Here is a 26,823-nt window from a genome sequence, read left to right as displayed (position 1 = left end):
AAAGGATTCATATTCAGAGGGACTCTGGAATCATCCTCAAGTTAATTTGTATTGGTAGATGTATTCCTACATCTACCAATCTTCATGAGGTTAGGAGCAAACTATGAACATGCTAACTCCAGGGACTCAAAACTCAAGAGAGGTTATTAAAATGCTGTGGAAGTAGATAGATAGAAATAAGCTTGCTATTCTTATATGAACCCATTAGAGAAATAGTCTATAGGTAATCCTAGCCCTAAGACCACATTTGGACACAAAAAGGCTGTCACTAAGTGAGGCAGTTGTTAAGTGAGTCAAACCCAATTTTAAAACCTTTTTTGCTGTGGCTGTTAAGCAAATCAGCACAGTCATTAAAAGTAAATCATGCAGTGGTTAAGCAAAATCAGTTTTCGCCCTTTGACTTTACTTGTCAAAGCTATGAAGGTTGCAAATGGTGATCACATGACTGAAGAATACTACAGCTGTCATAAAGACATACCAGTTGCCAAGTGCCTAAATTCTGATCACCTGACCATAGGGTTGCTGAAACAGTTATGTCACTTTTTTCAATACTGACAAAAATTTGAAAAGTTGCTAAATGAATGCTTGTAAGTCAAGGACCACCTGTATTCACAAGATTCAATGTTGATATATGAAAATCCACATACAATTATGTGTCATAACTATTTATAAAAGAGACATTAACCACATTAGTTGGTGGATTCAAGAGGTTATGTTCCACAATTTTGGTGTGATGCAAACCTGACGACCATTCTTCTGGCAGCAGGGAGCTCTTTAGAAAGGCTGTAGGTGAGAATTTAATGTGTAAATGAATTCATGATAGGAAAGGAATTCCCTCAGATACAATGTGGTAAACACCTTAAATATGGCCAATAAAAGAATTTGTAACTAGTAAAGATACTTGAATAATCTGATTTCAATATTGTACACAGGTTAGAAATGAATTGGATTTTCTAACTGAATTTTCTTGAATTATTATAATTTGATCACATTAAATGGCATGCCGTCAACGCTTATCCAAAGGACCCAAGTAGTCTATAAGGAAGAGCAAATGAAAAACAAAATAAACAAACTCATGGCTAGGCAAAGAATTACAGGCCCAATACATTAAAACAAAAACAAAACAAAACAAAACCCTACAGGCAAAGCAGATAACAAGATCTGGCAATGGCTTAGAGCAGGAAAGTTAAAGAAATAGACAGATGAAGCTAATTATGGCTGAAAAAAATCAAGCCTTAGGAATAAATATATTGAAAGACAGAATCAAAAACACAGTTATGGATAGCAAATGCTGCCTCTGCAAGGAAGCTGAAAAAATAGTGGACCACTTAGTTAACTGCTGCAAGAGGATCATACAGACTGACTTGAAACAACAGTATGACAAATAGCAACAACAATGTTATGTATGGGGTAGGAGCAGCAGCTCTGCAGGTACCACCAGGTGGCATTGTGCTGTGTCTTGATTGGCTGAAGGATTTTGGCAGGAGATACGGATGGATGGATTGGCCAGAGTGATACCTGGCTAGTTATATAAGGGGTCCAGTAACCCCCTTTGTCCAGTACATGCCTATTACCAATAAAGAGCTGACATGCAGTACTCATCTGTTTCTTCCTTGCCATGTGGTCCAGAACCCACTACACAATAGTGGCGATGAAGGTGGGATGCTGTTTCATTCAGAGCTGAGTCACTAGCTGAAGTCACTAGCTGAAATCACTGATCGGAGGGAAAGAGTTCTTCCCTGATCCCTTGCCAAAGCAGCATCTTTGGACCAGTCAGACCATGGCAAAAATCACTCAGATTCGTGAGTTCGACATTCACCGGCCCGAGCAATGGAAATCGCACCTGGGCCAGGTTGAAGGGTACCTCCTCATCAACCGAATTACTGAGAATCACATGAAAGTGGCGGCGCTACTGTATATCAGTGGGTCTGCCGTTTATGATGTGGCCATCGGGTTGTTCGCCCTGACGCCTATCACAACTGTTCCCTACCATGACCTCATAAAACAACTTTCGTCCAGTCTCCAACCTTTGCTTTCTTGCGAAGGTTGTTGAGAGTGTGGTGGCGCAGCAGCTCCGTCTGTTCCTGGAGGAAGCTGATTATCTAGACCCGAACCAATCGGGCTTCAGGCCCGGGTACAGCACGGAGACGGCATTGGTTGTGCTGGTGAATGATCTCTGGCGGGCTCGAGACAGAGGTTGCTCCTCTGTCCGAGTCCTATTAGACCTCTCAGTGGCTTTTGATACCATTGACCATGGTATCTTACTGCGGCATCTTTGGGGGTTGGGAGTGGGAGGCACCGTTTTACGGTGGTTCTCCTCCTACCTCCTGGGACGTTTACAGTTGGTGTTGGCAGGAGGGCAGAGGTCGGCCTCGAGGCCTCTTGTTTGTGGAGTGCCTCAGGGGTCGGTCCTCTCGCCTCTCCTGTTCAACATCTATATGAAGCCACTGGGTGAGATCATTCGTGGTTTTGGGGTTGGGTATCATCAATATGCTGATGATACCCAGCTTTTTATTTCTACCCCAAACCACCCCAATGATGCCCTCTCCGTGATGTCCCATTGCCTGGAGGCGGTCCGGGTCTGGATGGGGAGGAACAGGCTTCGGCTCAACCCTGACAAGACTGAGTGGCTGTGTGTGCCAGCGTCTCGGGAAATTCAGAATATTCCATCGTTAAATATGGGGGGTGAGATATTACCACCCGTAGATAGGGCTCGTAACTTGGGTGTCCTCCTAGATTCACAGCTCTCCTTGGATGATCATATAGGAGCTGTGACTAGGGGGGCCTTCGCCCAAGTTCACCTGGTGCAACAGTTGTGGCCCTTTCTAGACTGGGATGCCTTGCGCACAGTCACTCATGCACTCGTGACCTCCCGTTTGGACTACTGCAATGCTCTCTACATGGGGCTGCCCTTGAGAACTCCTCGGAGGCTCCAGCTGGTGCAGAATGCAGCCACGCGAGTGGTGGTGGGGGCTTCCCGATACTCCCATGTAACACCTCTACTCCGTGAGCTGCATTGTCTTCTGGTTGTCCTCCGGGTAAGATTCAAGGTGCTGGTTACGACCTATAAAGCCCTAAATAGCATGGGTCCGGGTCACTTACGGGAGCACCTGCTGCCGGGATCAACTTCCCTTTGTCCAGTGCACTCCCACAGAGAGGGCCTCCTTAGGGTGATATCGGTCAAAGAGTGTCAACTGGCGGCCCCCAGGGGGAGGGCGTTCTCTGTGGGTGCGCCAGACCTTTGGAACCGTTTACCGGTGGAGCTCCAGACGGCTCCTGACCTTCGCTCCTTCCGACGTGACCTAAAAACATATTTATTTGAACAAGCCAGCCTGCTCTGATGGGTTTAGGGTATTTTAACGCTTTGTATTAATTTATTGAATTGGGCTGTTGTATTTAATATTTCTTTTAATTTATATATATTGTATTTTATTGTATTGCCCTGTACACTGCCCTGAGTCCTTCGGGAGAAGGGCAGTATAAAAATTAAATTAATTAATTAATTAATTAATTAATTAAATAAATAAATAAATAAATAAATAAATAAATAAATAAGCAAGCTGAATGGGCATTTTATGCCTAAGAGGTCCGAGAAGTCCTGTAGGTTCCAGTTTGTCCAGCGGATCCAGAGGCCAGGCGAGTCAACAACTGTCTTCATTGCAGACGTGCAACAAGCCCCTCATCTTTGCAAGTTTCCTGACTTAGAAGACCGCCTGCGAGATCGTATCACTTTCGGGCTGAGTGTCAAGCAGCTGCAGCAGAAGCTGCTTGTGAAGCCAAAAATTAGCCTGCAAGAGGTTTTGAATGAGGTCCAGGCATATGAGGTGGCCAGCAGCGATGGAAAAACAACCCACCGACCCAGCAGCAGCTCCGGAGGATCAGTGCACCAGGAGAGTGCTGCGTACAGCGGAGTGGACGATGACGAGATGGCAGAGATCGATGTGGTAGACCAGAGGCTGGCACAACAACAACTAACGCGACCGCAGGTAGACCAGGGGGCTCAGCGGAGACCGATGGTGTCGCAGAGAGCTGCTGGTGGGGCTAGTGCTGATGTTATTCTGGGAGCCGAAGCAACCAGTCCTAAGTGTGCCGGCTGCGGGGGGAGCCATGCAAGAGTGACCTGCAGATTTCTCTTGGCTAAGTGCCAAATCTGCGGGAAAACAGACCACATCGCTGCGGTCTGCTGGAGCCATCAGAGGAATGAGGACGTGTTGCCAAAAGGTACTGGGACACCCTGAAATGCGACCTCCAATGCCGTAGTGGACCTTAAGGCTGTTTCCCACTTGGGGGTCCATCGGCTGCTCATCCCCCAAATTATGCTAGTGGTCCACTTGCAGGGCATACCCTGTAAGATGGAGCTAGACTCCGGAGCTGCTGTTTCAAAAATCTCTGAGGAGACAAGTGTGCGGCTGGAGCAAACGATGGGCTGTTTTAACACCAACTAACCTAAAACTAACTGACATCCAGCATGCTCCCATGAAAATTAAGGGGGAGGCCACACTGTCGGTGGGGTTCAGAGGGTTCCGTGGGAACTTGGATGTGTTGGTAGTTGATGGCTGAAGGACGAGCCTAGTGGGGCTGGAGTGGTTTGGGGCTCTGGGCATAGGAATCTCAGGGATCCATAGAGTCCAGGCCACGAGCCTCGAATCCATCTGCAAAACATTTGCAGATGTATTCAAGGACAAGCTTGGCACATACACGGGGCCACCCATCAAGTTTAAGCTAAATCCCAATGTTATGCCCATTAGAATCAAACTCTGAAGGGTTCCTTTTGCCCTTAATTGTAAAATAGAGAGGGAGTTAGGTAGGCTAGTGGACCAGGGGGTGTTAGAGCCCATGGAAGGGGGTGAATGGGAGACCCCTATAGTTACCCCATTAAAAGCTAATGGGGAGGTAAGGATCTGTGCTGACTACAAATGCAATGTGAACCGGGCCCTCAATTTGTATGCTTACCCGTTTCCGACGGTCAGCCACATCCTTGCCTCTCTTCAGGGCAGTGCCATTTTTGCAAAGCTAGTTTTGTCACAAGCATAATAGCAGCTCCTGGTTACCCCAGAGACAGCTGACATGCAAACCATAGTAACACACAGAGGAGCTTTCAGAGTTAACTGTTTACAGTTTGGTATCTCTGTAGTGCCAGGGATCTTTCAAGAAGTGATGGAGAAAACTCTGAAGGGCATTCCAGGAGTATGCCCTTACTTTGATGATGTCCTCATCGCTGGAAGCTCTGAGGAGGTATTGGCTGAAAGACTGCAGGCTGTCTTAAACAGATTTCGCTCTGCAGGGCTCAAACTTAAAAAAGACAAGTTCAGCATAGGGGTGACATCTACTCAGTTCCTAGGTTTCAGAATAGATGCCAAGGGGGTTCATCCTGCTGAATCCAAGATGAGGGCAATAAAAATGGCTCCCACTCTAAAAAACAAGGGCTACAAGCTTTCCTGGGGCTCCTAAATTTTTATCATTCATTTCTTCCACACAAAGCTGCGATAGCTTAGCCTCTGCACAGGCTCCTAGACAAACAAGCTGTTTGGAATTGGACAAAGAGTCATGAAAAAAGTTTTAGAAAACTTAAAGAGCTACTGTCCAGTAACTCCACTGTCACACACTTCATAGAGTCAAAACCTATATGCATCACATGTGATGCATCCCCATATGGAGTGGGTGCTGTACTGAGCCATCTTGAAGACAATGGGGACCAAGTGCCCATTGCCTACTACTCACGCACATTGTCTAGGGCAGAAAGGAACTATGCTCAAATTGACAAGGAAGCCCTGGCCATAGTGGCTGGGGTCAAGAAATTCCATGATTACCTCTATGGCAGGGAATTTACCATATTCACAGATCATAAGCCTCTATTGGGCTTGTTCACAACAGACAAACAGATACCTCAAATATTATCACCCAGGTGGTCCATATTGCTATCTGCATACTCTTGCAAGTTAGTTCACAAACCTGGGAAAGAGATGGGCCATGCAGATGGATTAAGCAGTTTGCCTTTAGACAAGGCTGAACCTGATCCAGCACCGGCAGCCCAGATACTGTCCATTCAGGATCTACCAGAGTACCCCTGCAGGCAAAAGACATAGCTGCTGAAACAGCAGCAGACAGAGTCCTAAGCAGAGTTCAGTCTTAGGTAGTCACAGGGTGGCAAGAAAAGTCTCCAGGAACCGAATTCCAGTCTTACTTCAATAGGAGGCACGAGTTGTCGGCACACAAGGGCTGCCTCTTATGGGGAAGCAGGGTCATCATTCCCAAAACACTGAGAAACACGGTCATTAAATCATTACATGAAGGACATCCAGGAATAGTCAGAATGAAAGCATTAGCAAGAAGTTATCTGTGGTGGTCTGGTCTCGATAAGGCTATTGAGGAACAGGTTAGCAGTTGTTATGACTGCCAAATGTCCAGACCTGAGATGCCCCATGAACTCAAATGGGAAGAGACACACACTCCATGGTCCAGAGTACACATTGATTACACAGGCCCTTTCCAGGGACAGTTGTTCTTGGTGGTGGTAGATAGCCACTCTAAGTGGCTAGAAGTGATACGAGTCACTAGCATGACCTCAGCCAAAACCATCCAAGTGCTCAGGGGGCTCTTTGCCACACACGGCCTGCCAGAAGTATTAGTCTCAGATAATGGGGCCTCAATTCACCTCTGCTGAATTCCAGGCATTCACCAGGGCCAACTTGGTTAGGCATGTTTCAACGCCACCCTTCCACCCGACTAATGGATTAGCAGAATGCATGGTAAGAACAACCAAAGACGCATTGCGGTGCATCATCAATGGCGACTGGCATCAACGGTTGGCACAGTTCCTGTTAGCTCAACACACCACACCCTGCACTGCCACAGAAGAGTCCAGCGGAACTTCATTGGGGCCAGAGGCTCATCACCAAATTGTCAGGCTGCACCCTGACAGAGTGGCTGCTGAGTCTGAGCATCCCAGAGTCTCTAGAGAATTTCTCAATAACAACTTGGTTTGGGCAAGAAACTATGGGCCAGGTCATTTTTGGATTCCGGGGATGGTAGTTGACAGAACTGGGCCATTGTCCTACATTGTTGGGGTGGAGGGGAATCATCAGATCAGGCATCATGTAGATCAAATCAGGAAGCGGGTTCCTGAAGGGTCTCAGGGTGACCAATCACAACAAAAAACATTTGAACAAAACAAAGAAGCCCAGGGACTGGGTCAAACAGAACATTGGGACCAGGGCTCAACCATGACCGATGATGATTTGGAAGACCAGCAAGGACTGAGACGGTCTATCAGAACTCACAGACCACCAACATATCTTGCAGATTATGTGCAATCTTGAACAGGCCCAGAGGTATTCACAGTATATGATTGATTTCTGTTGTAATGTATTATGCATGCCAATTGTATTCTATATGTTTTTTTTTTTCTTTTAAGGGGGAAGGGGTGTTATGTATGGGGTAGGAGCAACAGCTCTGCAGGTACAACCAGGTGGCGCTGTGCTGTGGCTGGATTGGCTGAAGGATTTTCTGTGAGAGATAAGGATGGATGGATTGGCCAGAGTGATACCTGGCTAGGTATACAAGGGGTCCAGGTAACCCACTTTGTCCAGTACGCGCCTATTACCAATATTTATTTTTTTTATTTATCAGATGTATATACCGCCTTTCTCCTGAGGCACTCAGGGCGGTGACAATAAAGAGCTGACATGCGGTACTCATCTGTTTCTTCCTTGCCATGCAGTCCAGAACCCACTACACAATAAACGGTGCATTGGAATACCGGCACAAAATACTCTTTGCCTGCAAGGAAGAATTGGTAACACCACAAAATTGAAAAAGTATTCAATTGAAAATGATGAAGCTAAATTGCTTTGGGACTTTGGAATTCAAACAGACAAACATCTGTCACATTTCCCAGACTTAATTTTTAATAAGAAAAATTGAAAAGTCTAAATAATGAATATTACAATAGCAGAATATTCCAATAGCAGAAAAGGATTGGAGAGTTATACCACTCCTGCTTCTCTTCTCATTTTCTAGTAAGATAGATCAACTTCAAGCAGAATTAGCAGAGGTCAACTATATGGTAGAAGCAGAGATCTTGTCGTTATGTAAGTTCCCCAACAAATATTACTGGTCACTTCTTCGCTTGAGCACTCATCATGCTTGGGTAAGTATCATAATAGAGATGAATTAGTCATGTGACTTTACTTTTTTTTCTTCTTCTCCTGCTTGGCTTTAAGTATTGCAGTCTAAGGTGTCTGAACATCTGATCTCTCTTCAATATTTTTATGAGACTTGACCATATACCTCCATCTTGTACTTGACCAGAAATATTATACCATTTAAGCCTTGATTTGGTGTCTGGAGATTGTAAGGCATCAAATAGGAAGAAACAAGCTGAAATTCAGTCCCTGCAACTTGGAATTGCTGTTATCTAGACACCATATACCTTTTTGTTAGCTCTGGTAGAGATAAGATTGTATCTCTAGAAGTCACATACCTCCTTCTACACAACAAGTAGACAAAGTGTCTAGGACAGTCTTTGCTTACTTTTGGTTGATGCTTCACTGGAGTAGAGAACTCTGGCAACAATAACTGATGTGTTAATCACTTCTTTGATAAATTATTTCAGTGTGCTTTTTCATCAGGTTATTGATTAGTAGCCACAATGGTTCTGAAGAATTTGGGCTCTTCTGTGTAGAGTAGATTTGCATATTTGGAATCTTACATGTCACCGTACATTAGTTATAATGTTCAAATGCATTCTTATTCACAACCAACACCTTGAAATCCAATTACAAATGAAGGTCGAAAGAACTCACAATCAATACTTCCTGGGCTATACAAGCCCATTCAGAACTTATTCCACTATTTAGTGTGTGTGTGTGTGTGTGTGTGTAAAAATAACAGCACTTTTACTGATTAAGATTAAGACTTGTTTCCCTTATATAGTCCACTACAGAGATAAAATTCTCTCATGCAGAAAGAACCGTGTTACTCACATTCTGGTGTGTATTGTTGTCACATAGAAATTTGGATGTAAGTGAACACATTGGACAAATAATGACTTTTTAAAACTTCTGTTTACTAGCATTTATGACCACCATGCTTGCAAACAATCACTAATTGAGATAGTTGCTAATTGAGAAGTGGCCGTAATCAGGTATCTGCAGGAATTGTTTCTTTAAATGAGAATGAAAGAATTTTATCTAAATTAGATGGCAGTAAACACCAAACTTCACTTCTCCCCTTTCCCCCTGTGAATGAGAGACACACAGAGGGAGTAGTTCACTTAGTGATCATTTCAGTTAGGAACCATTTCACTGAATGGAAAGATTTATACTTTTATTCCCCACCATCCACTCAGAGCTGAAGAACCTTTTTGGATGAGAAGTGAAATATCTTCAAGGAAAAACAAGAAAGTCCAGTTGCCTCGTGAAAAAGCATCTTTAGAATAACTATGACCTGGATGACTGAGAATTTCTATAGACATTTCACTGAATGCCTTGTGGTCACTATAGGAGGAGAGATTGTATTTAATTCAACATTGTGCAATTAGTTAATATAATAATTAATGTACAACAATACCCTGCAAGCATGTTAAATAAAACCCAGAGTGTACTGGATTGGCAACATAAGCAACACATGGAAAATTTATGCCAGAATGGTGACAAACTAATAAAAAAAATTCTGAAGAACAATACTCTATATGAATAAAATTTAAATATAAATAGAAAATACAGAGCAATAATATCTTACAGAGAAAAGAAAACACAGAGCCTATAAATTCAACTTCTTCAGGGTTGCTTCATATTGAAGTAAAGCAAATGTGTGCTCCGAGTTGTGAAACATGCCTATAAAAATAATCATTTGTCCACTGAGCACAACAAATTTTCACGTTGCATATTTACTAATTCAAGAGCAATGACATGGAGTGGGGGACTGAACTTTAAATTAATCTGCATGTTTCCCTCAGGGTAGAATGTGGTGCTTTTGTCTATTTTGAAAGATAGCATTTTCTCATGAGCTTCTTAATGGTGACTTTCATCTCCTTATTCCGAAGAGTGAAGATCATGGAATTCAGCATTGGGGTCAAAAGAGTGTAGAGGACTGAAACAATCTTGTCTGATGGAAATACCTTGAAAGGACGGTCATAAATGAACATCCCTGGAACAAAATGTAAACTCATAACTATGATCTGGGCAGCACAAGTGGAAAGGGCCTTGTGTTTGCCTTCTGTTATATGCCTCCTAATCTTTACTAAGATGACTGCATATGACACAAGCAAAGTGAAGAAAATTAATGTCAGGAGAAGTCCACTATTGCAGACCATCAGAAGCTCAGGTGTGTATGTATCAGCACATGCCAGCTTGATAAGTTGAGGAATGTCACAGTAGAAATTGTCCAAAATGTTGGATTTGCAGAAAGGGAGCTGAAGGAGAATTCCAACCTGGATAATGGAGTGAGCAAAGCCACCTAACCATGCCCCTGCTACCAGTCCTATGCAAATTTCTTTCTTCATGATAATTAAATATTGCAGGGGCTTGTAAATAGCAACATATCTGTCAACAGCCATTGCAATTAGTAAGAAGACTACGGTTCCCCCTGTTAAGTGGAAGAAGAAAATCTGTATAATACACAAATTGTAGGAGATGGTATGAGTGTGGTAGAAGAGATTCCACAACATTTTGAGTGATGTGACAGAAGATTCACTGATGTCTACAACAGCCAAGTTAGCAAGCAAGAAATACATGGGTGTATGCAGAACTGGTGTGAGGGATACTGTGATTATAATGGTGGAATTTCCAAGCCAAGTTATGGTATAAATGGCAAGGAAAAGGAAGAATAGAACTGACTGCACCCTAGGGTCCTGGGAGAAGCCTAGGAGAATAAACTCCACTACAGCTGTTTGGTTGTTCTCCATTTAAAATCCTCTTAATGGGTTTAAGTATTTTCCCCCTGAAATAATTGAAAAAAACGTTGTGAATCATGTCAATTCCTCCTGAAACAAATCACCGACAATACATATTATACAGTATGTTAGGATGTTTTTCTTCTGATATCAGGTCACATGCTATCAATTTTTTTTACTGTGCATATTTCAAGGGCATAGAAATCTCTTTACTTTAAAGTCATGTAAAACCAAAATAAATCTTTTTGCCAGAGAAAATACAAAAAAGACAATATTATTTTAGCTTCTAAAAGTTAATGATCTATCTTTAATATAATTTACATTATGCATTTATTTGGCTACATTTTTTTGCTTTCTTTTCATAAAATAGGTCATGACAGTGTAATATGTGGGGTATTCTTGTTCATCTGAGGTCATATTTACCTACCTTTAAGAACAGCTGAAGACCAGATGATTTTACTATGCCTTTACATATAAAACAATAGAACTCAAAGAGGGTTTAATTAGTTTTCACATGACTGTATATTTATTGAGTTTTTAAAAATAAAAATAAAAAAGAATTAAAAATGTAGTCATTTACAGGATTTACAGATCATTCAAATCTGTTTATGCTTACTAATAACCACATTCGAAACTTATAAATTCACTGAAAAATATGAGAAATATGTGAGCAATATTATACACTAACCAACAATAAAATACAAGTTAAATCAAAAACCATAAATTGCATATATGTTATACTACCTAATAGGAAATCAATTTTGAACAATAAAATTCTTGAAAGTCATTTCATACTTACAGGTGATGATTGAAGTAGTTATAATTTTAATATGATGTTCATTTTATTTTGTATTTCAAGTTTTGTTAAAATAAAAAAGACACAACTTCATCCTGAAACTCTTCTATTCATCTAAAAGGAGAAGATGAAACTTCATTTCTCAGGCAACTATTTATATGAAGAATGAAGCAAAAACCTTTCCACCAAATTTCATTCAGCATCTCTTACCTTCACAAATAGGTAAAAATAAATATTGAAAATTAGCAAAAAAAGAAAAAGAAAAAAACCCAACCCCTCCACAATTCTCATTCTTTCAACTTTAAAAAGAAGATCTATTGCTAATGTTCTGAAAGTGCAATTCTGGGATTTACCAATCCTTGATTTTCTTTTAATACACAGACATTTAATAATACTTCCTCTCCAACCTTAGATAAGTTAACAGACAAAATGTACAATCTTTGGTATGAGTAGTAGTTGTATCATAACATTTTTAAAAAGTGGCAAAGGACTCATATTCAGAGGGACTCTGGAATCATCCTCAGATTAATTTGTATTGGTAGATGTATTCCTACATCTACCAATCTTCATGAGGTTAGGAGCAAACTATGAACATGCTAACTCCAGGGACTCAAAACTCAAGAGAGGTTATTAAAATGCTGTGGAAGTAGATAGATAGAAATAAGCTTGCTATTCTTATATGAACCCATTAGAGAAATAGTCTATAGGTAATCCTAGCCCTAAGACCACATTTGGACACAAAAAGGCTGTCACTAAGTGAGGCAGTTGTTAAGTGAGTCAAACCCAATTTTAAAACCTTTTTTGCTGTGGCTGTTAAGCAAATCAGCACAGTCATTAAGAGTAAATCATGCAGTGGTTAAGCAAAATCAGTTTTCGCCCTTTGACTTTACTTGTCAAAGCTATGAAGGTTGCAAATGGTGATCACATGACTGAAGAATACTACAGCTGTCATAAAGACATACCAGTTGCCAAGTGCCTAAATTCTGATCACCTGACCATAGGGTTGCTGAATCAGTTATAAGTCACTTTTTTCAATACTGACAAAAATTTGAACAGTTGCTAAATGAATGCTTGTAAGTCAAGGACCACCTGTATTCACAAGATTCAATGTTGATATATGAAAATCCACATACAATTATGTGTCATAACTATTTATAAAAGAGACATAAACCGCATTAGTTTGTGGATTCAAGAGATTGTGTTCCACAATTTTGGTGTGATGCAAACCTGACGACCATTCTTCTGGCAGCAGGGAGCTCTTTAGAAAGGCTGTAGGTGAGAATTTAATGTGTAAATGAATTCATGATAGGAAAGGAATTCCCTCAGATACAATGTGGTAAACACCTTAAATATGGCCAATAAAAGAATAAGTAACTAGTAAAGATAATTGAATAGTCTGATTTCAATATTGTACACAGGTTAGAAATGAATTGGATTTTCTAACTGAATTTTCTTGAATTATTATAATTTGATCACATTAAATGGCATGCCGTCAACACTTATCCAAAGGACCCAAGTAGTCTATAAGGAAGAGCAAATGAAAAACAAAATAAACAAACTCATGGCTAGGCAAAGAATTACAGGGCCAATACATTAAAACAAAAACAAAACAAAACAAAACCCTACAGGCAAAGCAGATAAAAAGATCTGGCAATGGCTTAGAGCAGGAAAGTTAAAGAAATAGACAGATGAAGCTAATTATGGCTGAAGAAGATCAAGCCTTAGGAACAAATATATTGAAAGACAGAATCAAAAACACAGTTATGGATAGCAAATGCTGCCTCTGCAAGGAAGCTGAAAAAATAGTGGACCACTTAGTTAACTGCTGCAAGAGGATCATACAGACTGACTAGAAACAACAGTATGACAAATAGCAACAACGGTGCATTGGAATACCTGCACAAAATACTCTTTGCCTGCAAGGAAGAATTGGTAACACCACAAAATTGACCAAGTATTCAACTGAAAATGATGAAGCTAAATTGCTTTGGGACTTTGGAATTCAAACAGACAAACATCTGTCACATTTCCCAGACTTAATTTTTAATAAGAAAAATTGAAAAGTCTAAATAATTAATATTACAATAGTAGAATATTCCAATAGCAGAGCAGGATTGGAGAGTTATACCACTCCTGCTTCTCTTCTCTTCATTTTCTAGTAAGATGGATAAACTTCAAGCAGAATTAGCAGAGGTCAACTATGTGGTAGAAGCAGAGCCCTTGTAGTTATGTAAGTTCCCCAACACTACTGGTCACTACTTCTCTTGAGCACTCATCATGATTGCATAAGTAGCACAGTAGAGATGAATTAGTCATGTGACTTGTCTTTTTTTTTCTTCTCCTGCTTGGCTTTAAATATTGCAGTCTGTTGTGTCTGAACATCTGATCTCTCTTCAATATTTTTATGAGACTCGACCATATACCTCCATCTTGTACTTGACCAGAAATGATATACTTTTTAAGCCTTGATTTTGTATATGGAGATTGTAAGGCATTGAATAGAAACAAACAAGCTGAAATTCAGTCCCTGCAACTTGGAATTGCTGTTATCTAGAAACCATATACCTTTTTGTTAGCTCTGGTAGAGATAAGATTGTATCTCTTGAAGTCACATACCTCCTTCTACACAGCAAGTAGACAAAGTGTCTAGGACAGTCTTTGCTTACTTTTGGTTAATGCTTCACTGGAGTAGAGAACTCTGGCAACAATAACTGATGTGTTAATCACTTCTTTGATAAATTATTTCAATGTGCTTTTTCATCAGGTTATTGATTAGTAGCCACAATGGTTCTGAAGTATTAGGGCTCTTCTGTGTAGAGTAGATTTGCATATTTGGAGTCTTACATGTCACCGTACATTAATTATAATGTTCAAATGCACTGTTAATCACAACCAACACCTTGAAATCCAATTACAAATGAAGGTCGAAAGAACTCACAATCAATACTTCCTGGGCTATACAAGCCCATTCAGAACTTATTCGACTATCTAGTATGTGTGTGTGTGTGTGTGTGTAAAAATAACAGCACTTTTATTGTGTGTAGATTAAATTAAGTCTTGTTTTCCCTTATATAGTCCACTACAGAGATAAAATTCTCTCATGCAGAAAGAACTGTGTTACTCACATTCTGGTATTTTCACATAGAAATTTGGATGTAAGTGAACACATTGGACAAATAATGACTTTTTAAAACTTCTGTTTACTAACATTTATGACCATCATGCTTGCAAACAATCACTAATTGAGATAGTTGCTAATTGAGAAGTGGCCGTAATCAGGTATCTGCAGGAATTGTTTCTTTCATTTGTTCTTTAAATGAGAATGAAAGAATTTTATCTAAATGAGATGGCAGTAAACACCAAACTTCACTTCTCCCCCCTCCCCCTGTGAATGAGAGACACACAGAGGGAGTAGTTCACTTAGTGACCATTTAGTTAGGAACCATTTATTTATTTAATTTATTTATTTAATTTAATTTTTATACCACCCTTCTCCCGAAGGACTCAGGGCAGTGTACAGGGCAATACAATAAAATACAATATATAAAAATTAAAAGAAATATTAAATACAACAGCCCAATTCAATAAATTAATACAAAGCATTAAAATACCCCTAAACCCATCAGACCAGGCCGGCTTGTTCAAATAAATATGTTTTTAGGTCACGTCGGAAGGAGCGAAGGTCGGGAGCCGTCTGGAGCTCCACCGGTAAATGGTTCCAAAGGTCTGGTGCACCCACAGAGAACGCCCTCCCCCTGGGGGCCGCCAGTCAACACTCTTTGACCGATGGCACTCTAAGGAGGCCCTCTCTGTGGGAGTGCACTGGATGAAGGGAAGTTGATGCCGGCAGCAGGTGCTCCCGTAAGTAACCCGGACCCATGCCATTTAGGGCTTTATAGGTCGTAACCAGCACCTTGAATCTTACCCGGAGGACAACCGGAAGCCAATGCAGCTCACGGAGTAGAGGTGTTACATGGGAGTATCAGGAAGCCCCCACCACCACTTGCGCGGCTGCATTCTGCACCAGCTGGAGCCTCCGAGTAGTCGTCAAGGGCAGCCCCATGTAGAGAGCATTGCAGTAGTCCAAATGGGAGGTCACGAGTGCATGAGTGACTGTGCGCAAGGCATCCCAGTCTAGATAGGGCCACAACTGATGCACCAGGCAAACTTGGGCAAAGGCCCCCCTAGTCACAGCTCCTATATCATCATCCAAGGAGAGCTGTGAATCTAGGAGGACACCCAAGTTGCAAGCCCTATCTATGGGGGGTAATATCTCACCCCCCCATAATTAACGATGGAATATTCTGAATTTCCTGAGATGCCGGCACACACAGCCACTCAGTCTTGTCAGGGTTGAGCCGAAGCCTGTTCCTCCCCATCCAGACCCGGACCGCCTCCAGGCAATGGGACATCATGGAGAGGGTATCATTGGGGTGGTTTGGGGTAGAAATAAAAAGCTGGGTATCATCAGCATATTGATGATACCCAACCCCAAAACCACGAATGATCTCACCCACCGGCTTCATATAGATGTTGAACAGGAGAGGCGAGAGGACTGACCCTTGAGCCACTCCACAAACAAGAGGCCTCGAGGCCGACCTCTGCCCTCCTGCCAACACCGACTGTGAATGTCCCAGGAGGTAGGAGGAGAACCACTGTAAAACAGTGCCTCCCACTCCCAACCCCCGAAGACACCACAGTAAGATACCATGGTCGATGGTATCAAAAGCCACTGAGAGGTCTAATAGGACTCGGACAGAGGAGCAACCTCTGTCCCGAGCCTGCCAGAGATCATTCACCAATGTGACCAATGCCGTCTCCGTGCTGTACCCGGGCCTGAAGCCCGATTGGTTCGGGTCTAGATAATCAGCTTCCTCCAGGAAAAGAGGGAGCTGCTGCGCCACCACACTCTCAACAACCTTCGCAAGAAAGCAAAGGTTGGAGACTGGACGAAAGTTGTTTAAAACAGCTGGGTCCAGGGCAGGCTTCTTGAGGAGGGGTCTCACCACTGCCTCCTTCAAGGCAGCGGGAAAACTACCCTCATTCAGAGAAGCAGTTATCACTGCCTGGAGCCAGCCTTGTGTCCCCTCCCGAGCTGAATAAACCAGCCAGGAGGGGCACGGGTCCAATAAACATGTGGTGGAGCTCAGCCTCCCCATAATCCTGTCCACCTCTTCTGGAGTCACAGGGTCGAACTCCTCCCAGATGACATCGACAAGATCACCCATGTTCTCACCGTCAGACTGCCCAGTCAGAGGCCAGACCGGTCCGGATCCGAGCGATTTTGTCTGACAGATGCTGGCTAAACTCCTCGGCATGATTCAGGAGGGAGCGAGTCACCCTAAACAGGGCGGCCGGGCGATTATATGCAGACACGATGAGGGCAGCAGTTTGACCTTACTGTCCTCATCGCCGCGATGTAAGACCTAGTGAAGGACCTTAGTCACAATTGGTTGGATTCAGACCGGCTGGAACTCCAACAGCTCTCTAGGCCCCGTTTCCGATGCTTCATCTCCCGGAACTCCGTGGAGAACCACAGAGCCCACTGAGATCAGGGGCCGCATGGGTACAACTTGGTCAAGTGTCTCAGTGGCTGCCTTTTCCCAGGCTTCCACTAGGGCCTCGGCCGAGCTGTGAACTAAGGCGGCAGGTGGGGACCCAAGGGCCACCTGGAACTGCTCAGGGTCCATTAGGCGCCTGGGGCGGAACCATCTAGTTGGTTCAACAGCCCCACGATAGGGATTGGCAAAATAGAAGACCAGCTGCAGGAGATGATGATCGGTCCATGACAGGGGCATAACAATTGGAGAGCCCCCATCCAGATCATCCAACCACTGTCCAGATAGAAAAACCAAATCGAGTGTGTGACACACCCCCATGAGTCAGGCCCTGAATTACTTGCGTCAGGTCCATGGCCGTCATGGAAGCCATGAACTCCCGAGCTAACTCTGATGATCCCCCCAGGGATGGCAGATTGAAGTCACCCAAAATTATAAATCTGGGGAACTCAATCACCATCCCTGAGAGGATATCGAGAAGCTCAGGCAGGGCTGCTGCTATGCGACTAGGCGAAAGGTACACAAGCAACATGCCCAACTGAGCCCTAGGGCCACATCTCATGAGGAGAGACTCACACCTGGCTATTTGGACAACAGTGGCCTCCCGCGGACATAAGGTCTCCCTCATGACTACTGCCACACCCCCGCCCCTACCCTGAGCCCAAGGCCGGTGCAGCACCCAGAAACCTGGTGGGCAAATATCAACCAGGGGGACACCTCCCTCTGGGCCCAACCAGGTCTCCGTGATGCAAGCCAGATCCGCACGCTCCTCCTCAACCAGATCACGGATGAGTGGGGCCTTATTAACTACGGACCTGGCATTGAAATACACAAGCCTGAGCTCAGGTGGCTGCTCATCCCTGTTCCCGGGACCACAGGACGAAACCAGAGGGTTGGAGTGCATCACCGCTTGAAGACAGCGGGGATGCACTCCCGGGTACTGATACGGCCCTCTGTTCAAGCATCTGCTGCCATTCCCTAATGTCGTGGGAATAGGTACTCCCATACCCCGCTCCAGTGTCCCGGAGGCAACCCGCCCAAGCCCCATCTGACTGTGATCTATTCCAAGCCTGGCCTGAACAGTGAATGGTGGACACCCCCCAAAATCCAACCAAGAACGCAAACCCTCCCCCTCCCTAACCCTATAAAATATTTAGATAAGAAACAAATCAGGAGCCTCTTCTTAAATTTATACAAGGGGTTCCTGTCCCTACCCAACCATCTCTCAGGGTCCCAATAATTGGGCCCGTCATCAAGAGGAGAAATAGAAAAACAGGCGGGTACCCCTCAGAGTGAGTAAATCTGGGCTGGAGTAATGTAAACAAACCATAATTGTCCATGAGGGTCCAGCAGAGGCAAACCCATAATTAAAAGGAGGATCTTAAATCAGAGGATAAATAAATGTCCAGACCGCCTAACCAACTCCACTGCCACTCGAGTTGGATAACCTCTGAACAGGTCAGCCACAATCTTCTCACGATGGTCGAAGGCCTGCACCAGGAAGCAGAATGGAAAATACATCCAGGGTAAGGCCTGCCCCCATAGAGCTCTCACCTCTAGGGGGCATAGCAGATGGTACCTCCAAGCCACTCTCTCACAGTGGCTCAGCACCTGGGTCCTTCTGAGTCTTACAGGGGATGGAAGTCAGAGGAAATTAGACAGTTACTCGTCAAAATGTAAAAGCCTGCTGGATGGCAAAGTCAGTAGATGTCCTAGCTATGAAGGTTCTAGGCCATATCGAGGGAAATTGGATGATAGGTGGGTGAAACACTGGCTAACGGAGTACCAGGAGTTGTAAGCCCTCCCCGCCAGTCACAATCTCACCATTCCGCCATTCTGCAGGATGCTCTATGCGCCAGATTTACACACACTATTTTGTAGTGGGTCCGATGCAAGAGAGATGCCAGCCGGTGTGTGAGTTCAGCTCTTTATTGGAAGGGGAAGTGAACTGAGGAATGAGGGCTACCTGGCCTCCTTATATACCTGGCCAGGTAAGCTAACAGCCAATGGGGTTGGCCCTAGGTTTCCCGCCGAAACTGTCCAGGCCAACGCCCCCTGAGGGCTGTTGCTATGCAGATGCCTGCATACATAACACCCCTCCCCCCTTAGAGAAGACCCACATAACAACAACAACATGCAACTACTATAACTATGAGTATATATATAAAAAACAGTGGTGTCCTTGTGTGAGGATCACTTGCACACATAGTCCGACAGGTAGGCTGGTGTCCTGTGTGGATGGGTGGATCGCCTGGGTGTGCTTGGCCCCTGGGCTTGGACTGTGGGTTCCTGAGGCCTTTGTGCAGGGCTGCAAGGAGCCGGCATCAGGAAGTCCTCCTCCTCTGGTCCCTGCCCTGTGACGTCCTCAGCTGTGTTGACCCCTCCTGGAGTGTGGTCCTCCTGTTGATCGTGTGCGTTGAGTTCAGGGACGTGTGTGACGTGCTCAGGGGCGTGTGTGACGTGCTCAGGGACTCTTCCTCTGAGCTGATCGATGTGTCGCCTTATGTGTCTGTCCCCCTCCACCCCTACAATGTACGAAAGGGGTCCTGTTTTCCCGACCACTGTCCCCGGAACCCAAGGATGTCCAGCCCTATAGTTCCTTGCCCAGACCAGGTCCCCCAGGTTGAGGACCCTGTGTGTGGGTGATGATGGCAATGGTGATGGTAGTGATGCTGGTGGTGATGGTGATGATGGTGATGATGGTGATGTTGCCCTACCGGTTTCGGCTGCTACCCGGTCTGGGTGTAGGCGGTCCAGCTTGGTGATGAGGCGCTGTCCCCATCGCAGTTCTGCTGGGCTCTTGCCGGTAGCCACGCATGGTGTTGTGTGTTGGGCTAGTAAAAATTCGGCCAGTCTGTGGTGCCAGTCCCCGCTGATGATGCGCCGGAGTGCGTCTTTGGTCGTCCTTACCATCCGTTCGGCCTTCCCGTTGGTAGATGGATGGAAAGGTGCAGAGGTGGCGTGCCTAATCCAGTTCGCCTTCAAGAACGCCTGGAAATCAGCAGCAGTAAACTGAGGCCCATTATCAGACACAATTACGTCGGGGAGGCCGTGTGTGGCAAAGAGAGCTCTGAGCACCTGGATTGTCCTCCCTGAGGTCATGTTGGGGACAGGGACTACCTCTAACCACTTGGAGTGACTGTCCACCAGTACTAAAAATAGTTGACCCTGGAATGGCCCCGCATAGTCAATGTGAATGCGGGACCATGGCGTGTATGTGGCCTCCCACCGGTGTACTGGTGCATGTGGCACTTCTGGCCTGGATCTCTGACACGTATAACAGGCCTTGACCTGATCCTCAACCTCCTTGTCCAACCCGGGCCACCAGAGGTAGCTCCTAGCCAGTGCCTTCATCCTGACCACCCCTGGGTGCCCTTCATGTAAGGAGTCCAATACCCTGGCGCATAGTGTGGGTGGAATGATCACCCTGCTACCCCAAAGGAGGCACCCTTTGTGTGTGGAGATTTCATCGCGTCTAATGAAATAGGCCTGAAACTCTGGTCCCGGGGATTTGTCCAGCCACCCTGTGCAAACCCATGAGTGCACCCTGCCCATGATGTTGTCTGTGGCTGTGTGGCTGGCAATGTCCTTGGCAAGAACTGGGCACTCGGGTAGTTCCTGCAGGGCTAGGATCTGTGTGGCTGGTTCTGGGTCTGGGTCGTGTGTGTCTAGGGGGAGCCTACTTAGACCGTCTGCGTGGCCCATCTCCTTCCCTGGCTTGTGTACCAGCTTGCAATTGTATGCTGCAAGGAAGATAGACCACCGGAGCATCCTGGGGGACAGAATCTGGGGGGTTTGACTGTCTGTGGTGAACAGGCCCAGGAGTGGTTTGTGGTCCGTGAAGACAGTGAACTCCCTGCCATATAAGTAATCGTGGAATTTCTTGATTCCTGCCACGATTGCCAGGGCTTCTTTGTCTATTTGGGCGTAGTTTCTTTCTGCTCCAGACAGTGTCCTAGAAGAGTATGCTATGGGGACTTGTGGCCCGTTGGGCTCAAGGTGGCTTAGGACAGCACCCACACCATAAGGGGATGCATCACAGGCGATACAAATGGGCTTGGACTCGATGAAATGGGTTACTGTGGACTTGTCCGACAGCAATGCCTTCAGGGCCTTGAAGCTCTGATCATGGGTGGCCGTCCAGGCCCATGTTGCCTGTTTGTCTAGCAGCCTGTGGAGCGGTTCAGCGATGGCTGCCTTGTGTGGGAGGAATGTATGGTAGAAATTCAGCAGACCCAGGAATGCCTGAAGCTCTGCTTTGTTCTTGGGTGTGGGTGCTAGTTTGATGGCCCTCACCTTGGATTCTGTGGGGTGGATTCCCCTGGCATCTACTCTGAACCCCAAAAATTCTGTGGAAGGAACGCCTATGCTGCATTTTTCCTTTTTGAGTTTGAGGCCAGCTATGTGCAGCCTTGCCAGCACTTCCCTAAGCCTCCCTGCCAGTTCCTCTGCTGATGCTCCTGCGATCAGGATGTCATCAAAATAGGGGCAGACTCCTGGAATACCCTTGAGTGTCTTTTCCATAACCTCCTGGAAAATGCCGGGAGCAACGCTGACTCCAAACTGCAGCCTGTTCACCTGGAACGCCCCCCTATGGGTTACTATGGTTTGGATGTCAGCTGTTTCCCTAGTGACCGTGAGTTGCTGGTACGCCTGTGCAAGATCGGGCCTTGCAAAAATGGCGCCGCCTTGGAGGGAAGCGAGAACATGGCTGACCGCGGGAACCAGGTAAGCGTGCGGGTTTAGGGCGCGGTTCACCGAGCACTTAGAGTCGGCGCAGATCCTTATTTCCCCGTTGGATTTGAGGGGGGTCACAATGGGGGTTTCCCACTCCCCTCCATCTACAGGCTCTAAGATTCCCTGGGCCACCAACTTGTCTAGTTCGCGCTCGATTTTGTGTTTGAGCGCAAACGGGACTCGCCGCGGCCGGACCCTAACGGGGGAGACGTTCGAGTTAAGCTTGAAGGATATGGGGGCCCCAGTGTACTTGCCTAATGACCCGTCGAAGACGTCGGTGAAATCCTGGCAAACGGCCTCAACGGAGTCCCCCTGGATCCGATGGATCCCGGATACTGAGATTCCCAGGGCCTCAAACCAGTCCAGCCCGACCAGGCTGGTTCTGCGGCCCTCTACCACTACAACATCCAGGTGCCCTTCGCGACCCTTAAACCCCACTGAAATGGTGGCCTCCCCCTTCACCTTGACCGGCGAATTCTGAAAATCGGTCAGGGTTAATTTAGTAGGCCGTAATTTAATCCGTTGCTTGCTCCAGCTAATTATGTGGTTAAGGGTCTCGTCTGAAATAATTGAGACCGCTGATCCGGAGTCAAGCTCCATGCTGCAAGGGACGCCTTGCAAACGGATTGTTAATCTAATTTTGGGTTTGAGCAGCCGGCGGCTACCCGTATGGTTAATGGCCAGCCGGCTCTCGACATAGCCAATTTTTGTTTTGGTGGGGGCCCCAGTACCTTCGAACGGCGGTTCCTCCGGCTGCAGCTCGTGGATGTCCTCTCGGGGGCGGCGGCTACGGCAGACGGCGGCTATGTGGCCTGTTTTCTTGCAGGCCCGGCACGTGGCGGACCGGAACTTGCAGAGGCTGCGCACGTGGTTCCCACCACACCCTGCACACCTCTGGGGAACGGCGGTGTTGCTGGGAGGCCTGGGCCTGTCTGGACGTCTGGCTCACTGGTCGGGGGTCGACTTCCACTGGAGGAGGTCGATGCTCAGGTCGTCCTCCTCTGTGGCCCCTTGCCAGTGGACGCTGGTTGCTTGGTTGCCAGGCCGGGTTCCCTGGCAGGCTTGGACGGCCCCGCAGGCCGCTTTGTGGGCTAGGATGGCGTCCTTGGCTTCCTGGAGAGAGACCTCCTCTCTTTCGAACAGGCGCTCCTGCAACTGCCTGTCGCGTAGGCCGCAAATCAGCCGGTCCCGTAGTCGCTCCTCCAAATTTGTAAACCTGCAAGCGATGGCAGCTTCCCGTAGGGCGGCGAGGAAGTCGGCGCCGGTCTCGTCTGGGCACTGGTCCCTTTTCTCGAATTGTGACCGTGTGGCCACCTTGGAGCGCCGGGGCCTGAAATGTGCGTTGAGCCTGGCCACGAGGTCTCGGTACGCGACGGTGTTGATGGCCTCCTGGGGGAACAGGTTCGCGGCGACTTCCAGCAGCGCTGGTCCCCCAAGGCAGAGCAGGGCGGCCGCCTTTGCACCGTCCTCCGATATCTGATTGAACCGCATGTACAGTTCAACGTGAGCCAGGTAACGGGTCCAGGTTTCGGGGTGGCGGGTCTCGAATTCGCGGGGTTGTCCGGCTCTAGCCATGGCGGCAGTTGGTCGTGGATGTGGCACTTGGCGTTGCCGGTTCGGCTGGCGGTCGTGGGGGAAAGAAGGAAAAATGCCTTTCCCTTCAGCTCGCGGAGCGTTTCCCCAGTGACTTCAGCTCTTGGTCGGCAGCTATCCCACCTTCGTCGCCACTATTGTGTAGTGGGTCCGACGCAAGAGAGATGCCAGCCGGTGTGTGAGTTCAGCTCTTTATTGGAAGGGGAAGTGAACTGAGGAATGAGGGCTACCTGGCCTCCTTATATACCTGGCCAGGTAAGCTAACAGCCAATGGGGTTGGCCCTAGGTTTCCCGCCGAAACTGTCCAGGCCAACGCCCCCTGAGGGCTGTTGCTATGCAGATGCCTGCATACATAACACACACCGTACCAAGCCGCAGTTCCACCGGCTCCGAAAATCAGCTGGTCAAAGCCATTACACACCCAAAACTAGCTGGTTGGGGCAGATTACAGGCCGCGGCTCTTCCAGGATCTTCCGGGCCCAACCAGGCCCCTCCGAAGGTCAGCGGAGCTCATGGAAGCAACTGCAGGCCCCTCCGCCACTCTGGTGTTCCAGCCACTCCAACACGCCATTCTTCCGTGTGCCGCTCCGAGCCGCGGCTCCACCAACTCCGAAAAACCGCTTGTCGGAGCCATTACAGGCCCAAAACCAGCTAGCCAGAGCCGTTAAAGCCATGGCTCTCCCGGGATCTTCTGGGCCCAACCAAGGCCCCCTCCAAAAACCACTGGAACTCACAGGGATGAACCTCAGGAACCTCTGCCGCTCCTCAGCTTTAAACGCTCCGAAAATGTCCCTTCTCGCGCCATTCCTCCAGAGCATCCTCCTCACACTGTTCTAAGCCGTGGCTCCCTGGCTCCGAAAATAAGCTGGCCGTTGCAAGCTGAAAACCAGCTGCTTGGAGCCGACCCAAGCTGCGGCTCTTCTGGGGTCCTCCGGGCCAGACCGACAATCTCGCAGTGCCAGTTTCAGGTCTAAAAAGTCAGCTGTCCAATTGTATCGCTCTGGCCCCCAGTATAGAGGGCAAAACCCCTCTGCTAACTCCCAGGGTCGCTGAAAAAGCTGGAACCCATCGCGGAGCTCAATCCAGCACGTCCGCCATCTTGGGCATGCGCATGTATAAATCTTTCCATTTCACTGAATGGAAAGATTTATACTTTCATTCCCCACCAGAGCTGAAGAACCTTTTTGGATGAGAAGTGAAACATCTTCAAAGAAAAACAAGAAAGTCCAGTTGCCTCGTGAAAAAGCATCTATGACCTGGATGACTGAGAATCTCCATAGACATTTCACTGAATGCCTTGTGGTCACTATAGGAGGAGAGATTGTATTTAATTCAACATTGTGCAATTAGTTAATATAATAATTAATGTACAACAATACCCTACAAGCATGTTAATTAAAACCCAGTGTGTACTGGATAGGCAACATATGCAACACATGCAAAATTTATGCCAGAATGGTGACAAACTAATAAAAAAAAATCTGAAGAACAATACTCTATATGAATAAAATTTAAATATAAATAGAAAATACAGAGCAATAATGTCTTACAGGGAAAAGAAAACACAGAGCCTATAAATTCAACTTCGTCAGGGTTGCTTCATATTAAAATAAACCAAATGTGTGCTCCGAGTTGTGAAACATGCCTAAAAAAATAGTCATTTGTCCACTTAGCACAACAAATTTTCACGTTGCATATTTACTAATTCAAGAGCAATGCCATGGAGTGGGGGACTGAACTTTAAATTATTCTGCATGTTTCCCACAGGGTAGAATGTGGTGCTTTTGTCTATTTTGAAAGATAGCATTTTCTCATGAGCTTCTTAATGGTTACTTTCATCTCCTTATTCCGAAGAGTGAAGATCATGGAATTCAGCATTGGGGTCAAAACAGTGTAGAGGACTGAAACAATCTTGTCTGATGGAAATACCTTGAAAGGACGGTCATAAATGAACATCCCTGGAACAAAATTTAAACTCATAACTATGATCTGGGCAGCACAAGTGGAAAGGGCCTTGTGTTTGCCTTCTGTTATATGCCTCCTAATCTTTACTAAGATGACTGTATAAGACACAAGCAAAGTGAAGAAAATTAATGTCAGGAGAAGTCCACTATTGCAGACCATCAGAAGCTCAGGTGTGTATGTATCAGCACATGCCAGCTTGATAAGTTGAGGAATGTCACAGTAGAAATTGTCCAAAATGTTGGATTTGCAGAAAGGGAGCTGAAGGAGAATTCCAACCTGGATAATGGAGTGAGCAAAGCCACCTAACCATGCCCCTGCTACCAGTCCTATGCAAATTTCTTTCTTCATGATAATTAAATATTGCAGGGGCTTGTAAATAGCAATATATCTGTCAACAGCCATTGCAATTAGTAAGAAGACTACAGTGCCCCCTGTTAAATGAATAAAAAAAATCTGTGCAATGCACCAATTATAAGAAATGGTATGAGTGTGGTAGAAGAGATTCCACAACATTTTGAGTGATGTGACAGAAGATTCACTGATGTCTACAACAGCCAAGTTAGCAAGCAGGAAATACATGGGTGTATGCAGAAGAGGGGTGAGAAATACTGTGATTATAATGGTGAGATTTCCGAGCCAAGTTGTGGTATAAATGGCAAGAAAAAGGAGGAAGAGAAATGACTGCACTCTATGGTTCTTGGAGAAGCCCAGCAGAATAAACTCTACCACACTTGTCAGGTTGTTCTCCATTTAAAATTCTGTTAATGGTTGTATTTTCTTCCTGGAATAATTGAGAAACATTGTGAGTTTTATCATTGAATTTTTCCTAGAACAATTTACTAACAATGTCAATTACAATTGATATTAATGTTAAAGGTGGTGGTGGCTTTTTGCAATCAAATCAAATACTATCAAATGTATTTCCTTTGTATTTTTAAGGGTGTAGCTATTCAATAACAAAAATAAAAAAAGAATTCATAAATTGTAGCAGAATTATTCCCAAATTGGGAATAATAATATTAGTAATAAAACCTAATTGTGCAGAACAGTCACAACAGCCCTATTTGTAGAGCTCAATGAAACAAACAAATCTTTTAGGATATCAGGAGGAGAAAACCATGTGACTATGAGAGATACTGTATTATTACATTTTCAAAATGTTTTCTAAATTCTGTATCCATGACTTTTGTTGCTATGATAATCATTCTTCTAAATTACCGTTAACAGTTTTGGGTAGGTGATAAAGCAGAATAGAAATCCCCTCCCCCTTTTGAAATATG

At 45.5% G+C, this 26,823-nt stretch overlaps 2 protein-coding genes across 2 annotated transcripts; both read right to left on the bottom strand.

Moving 5' to 3' along the window:
* Nucleotides 1-9,979: 9,979 nt before the first annotated feature.
* Nucleotides 9,980-10,906, bottom strand: LOC310650099 (olfactory receptor 4D1-like; the record flags this gene model as incomplete). Its single annotated transcript, XM_083378933.1, has 1 exon — nt 9,980-10,906. One exon carries the CDS (start codon nt 10,904-10,906, stop codon nt 9,980-9,982), a length of 927 nt encoding a protein of 308 aa, XP_083235059.1.
* Nucleotides 10,907-25,366: 14,460 nt separating this feature from the next.
* Nucleotides 25,367-26,293, bottom strand: LOC310650098 (olfactory receptor 4D1-like; the record flags this gene model as incomplete). The annotated part of the gene is made up of 1 exon (XM_083378932.1): nt 25,367-26,293. One exon carries the CDS (start codon nt 26,291-26,293, stop codon nt 25,367-25,369), a length of 927 nt encoding a protein of 308 aa, XP_083235058.1.
* Between the last annotated feature and the right edge of the window lie 530 nt (nt 26,294-26,823).

This window comes from Vipera ursinii (assembly GCF_947247035.1).
Source record: "Vipera ursinii genome assembly, chromosome: Z".
NCBI classification, from domain to species: Eukaryota; Metazoa; Chordata; class Lepidosauria; order Squamata; family Viperidae; genus Vipera; species Vipera ursinii.
The sequence above is the reverse complement of the archived record's forward strand: the minus strand, read 5'-3'. Positions and strand labels throughout refer to the sequence as shown.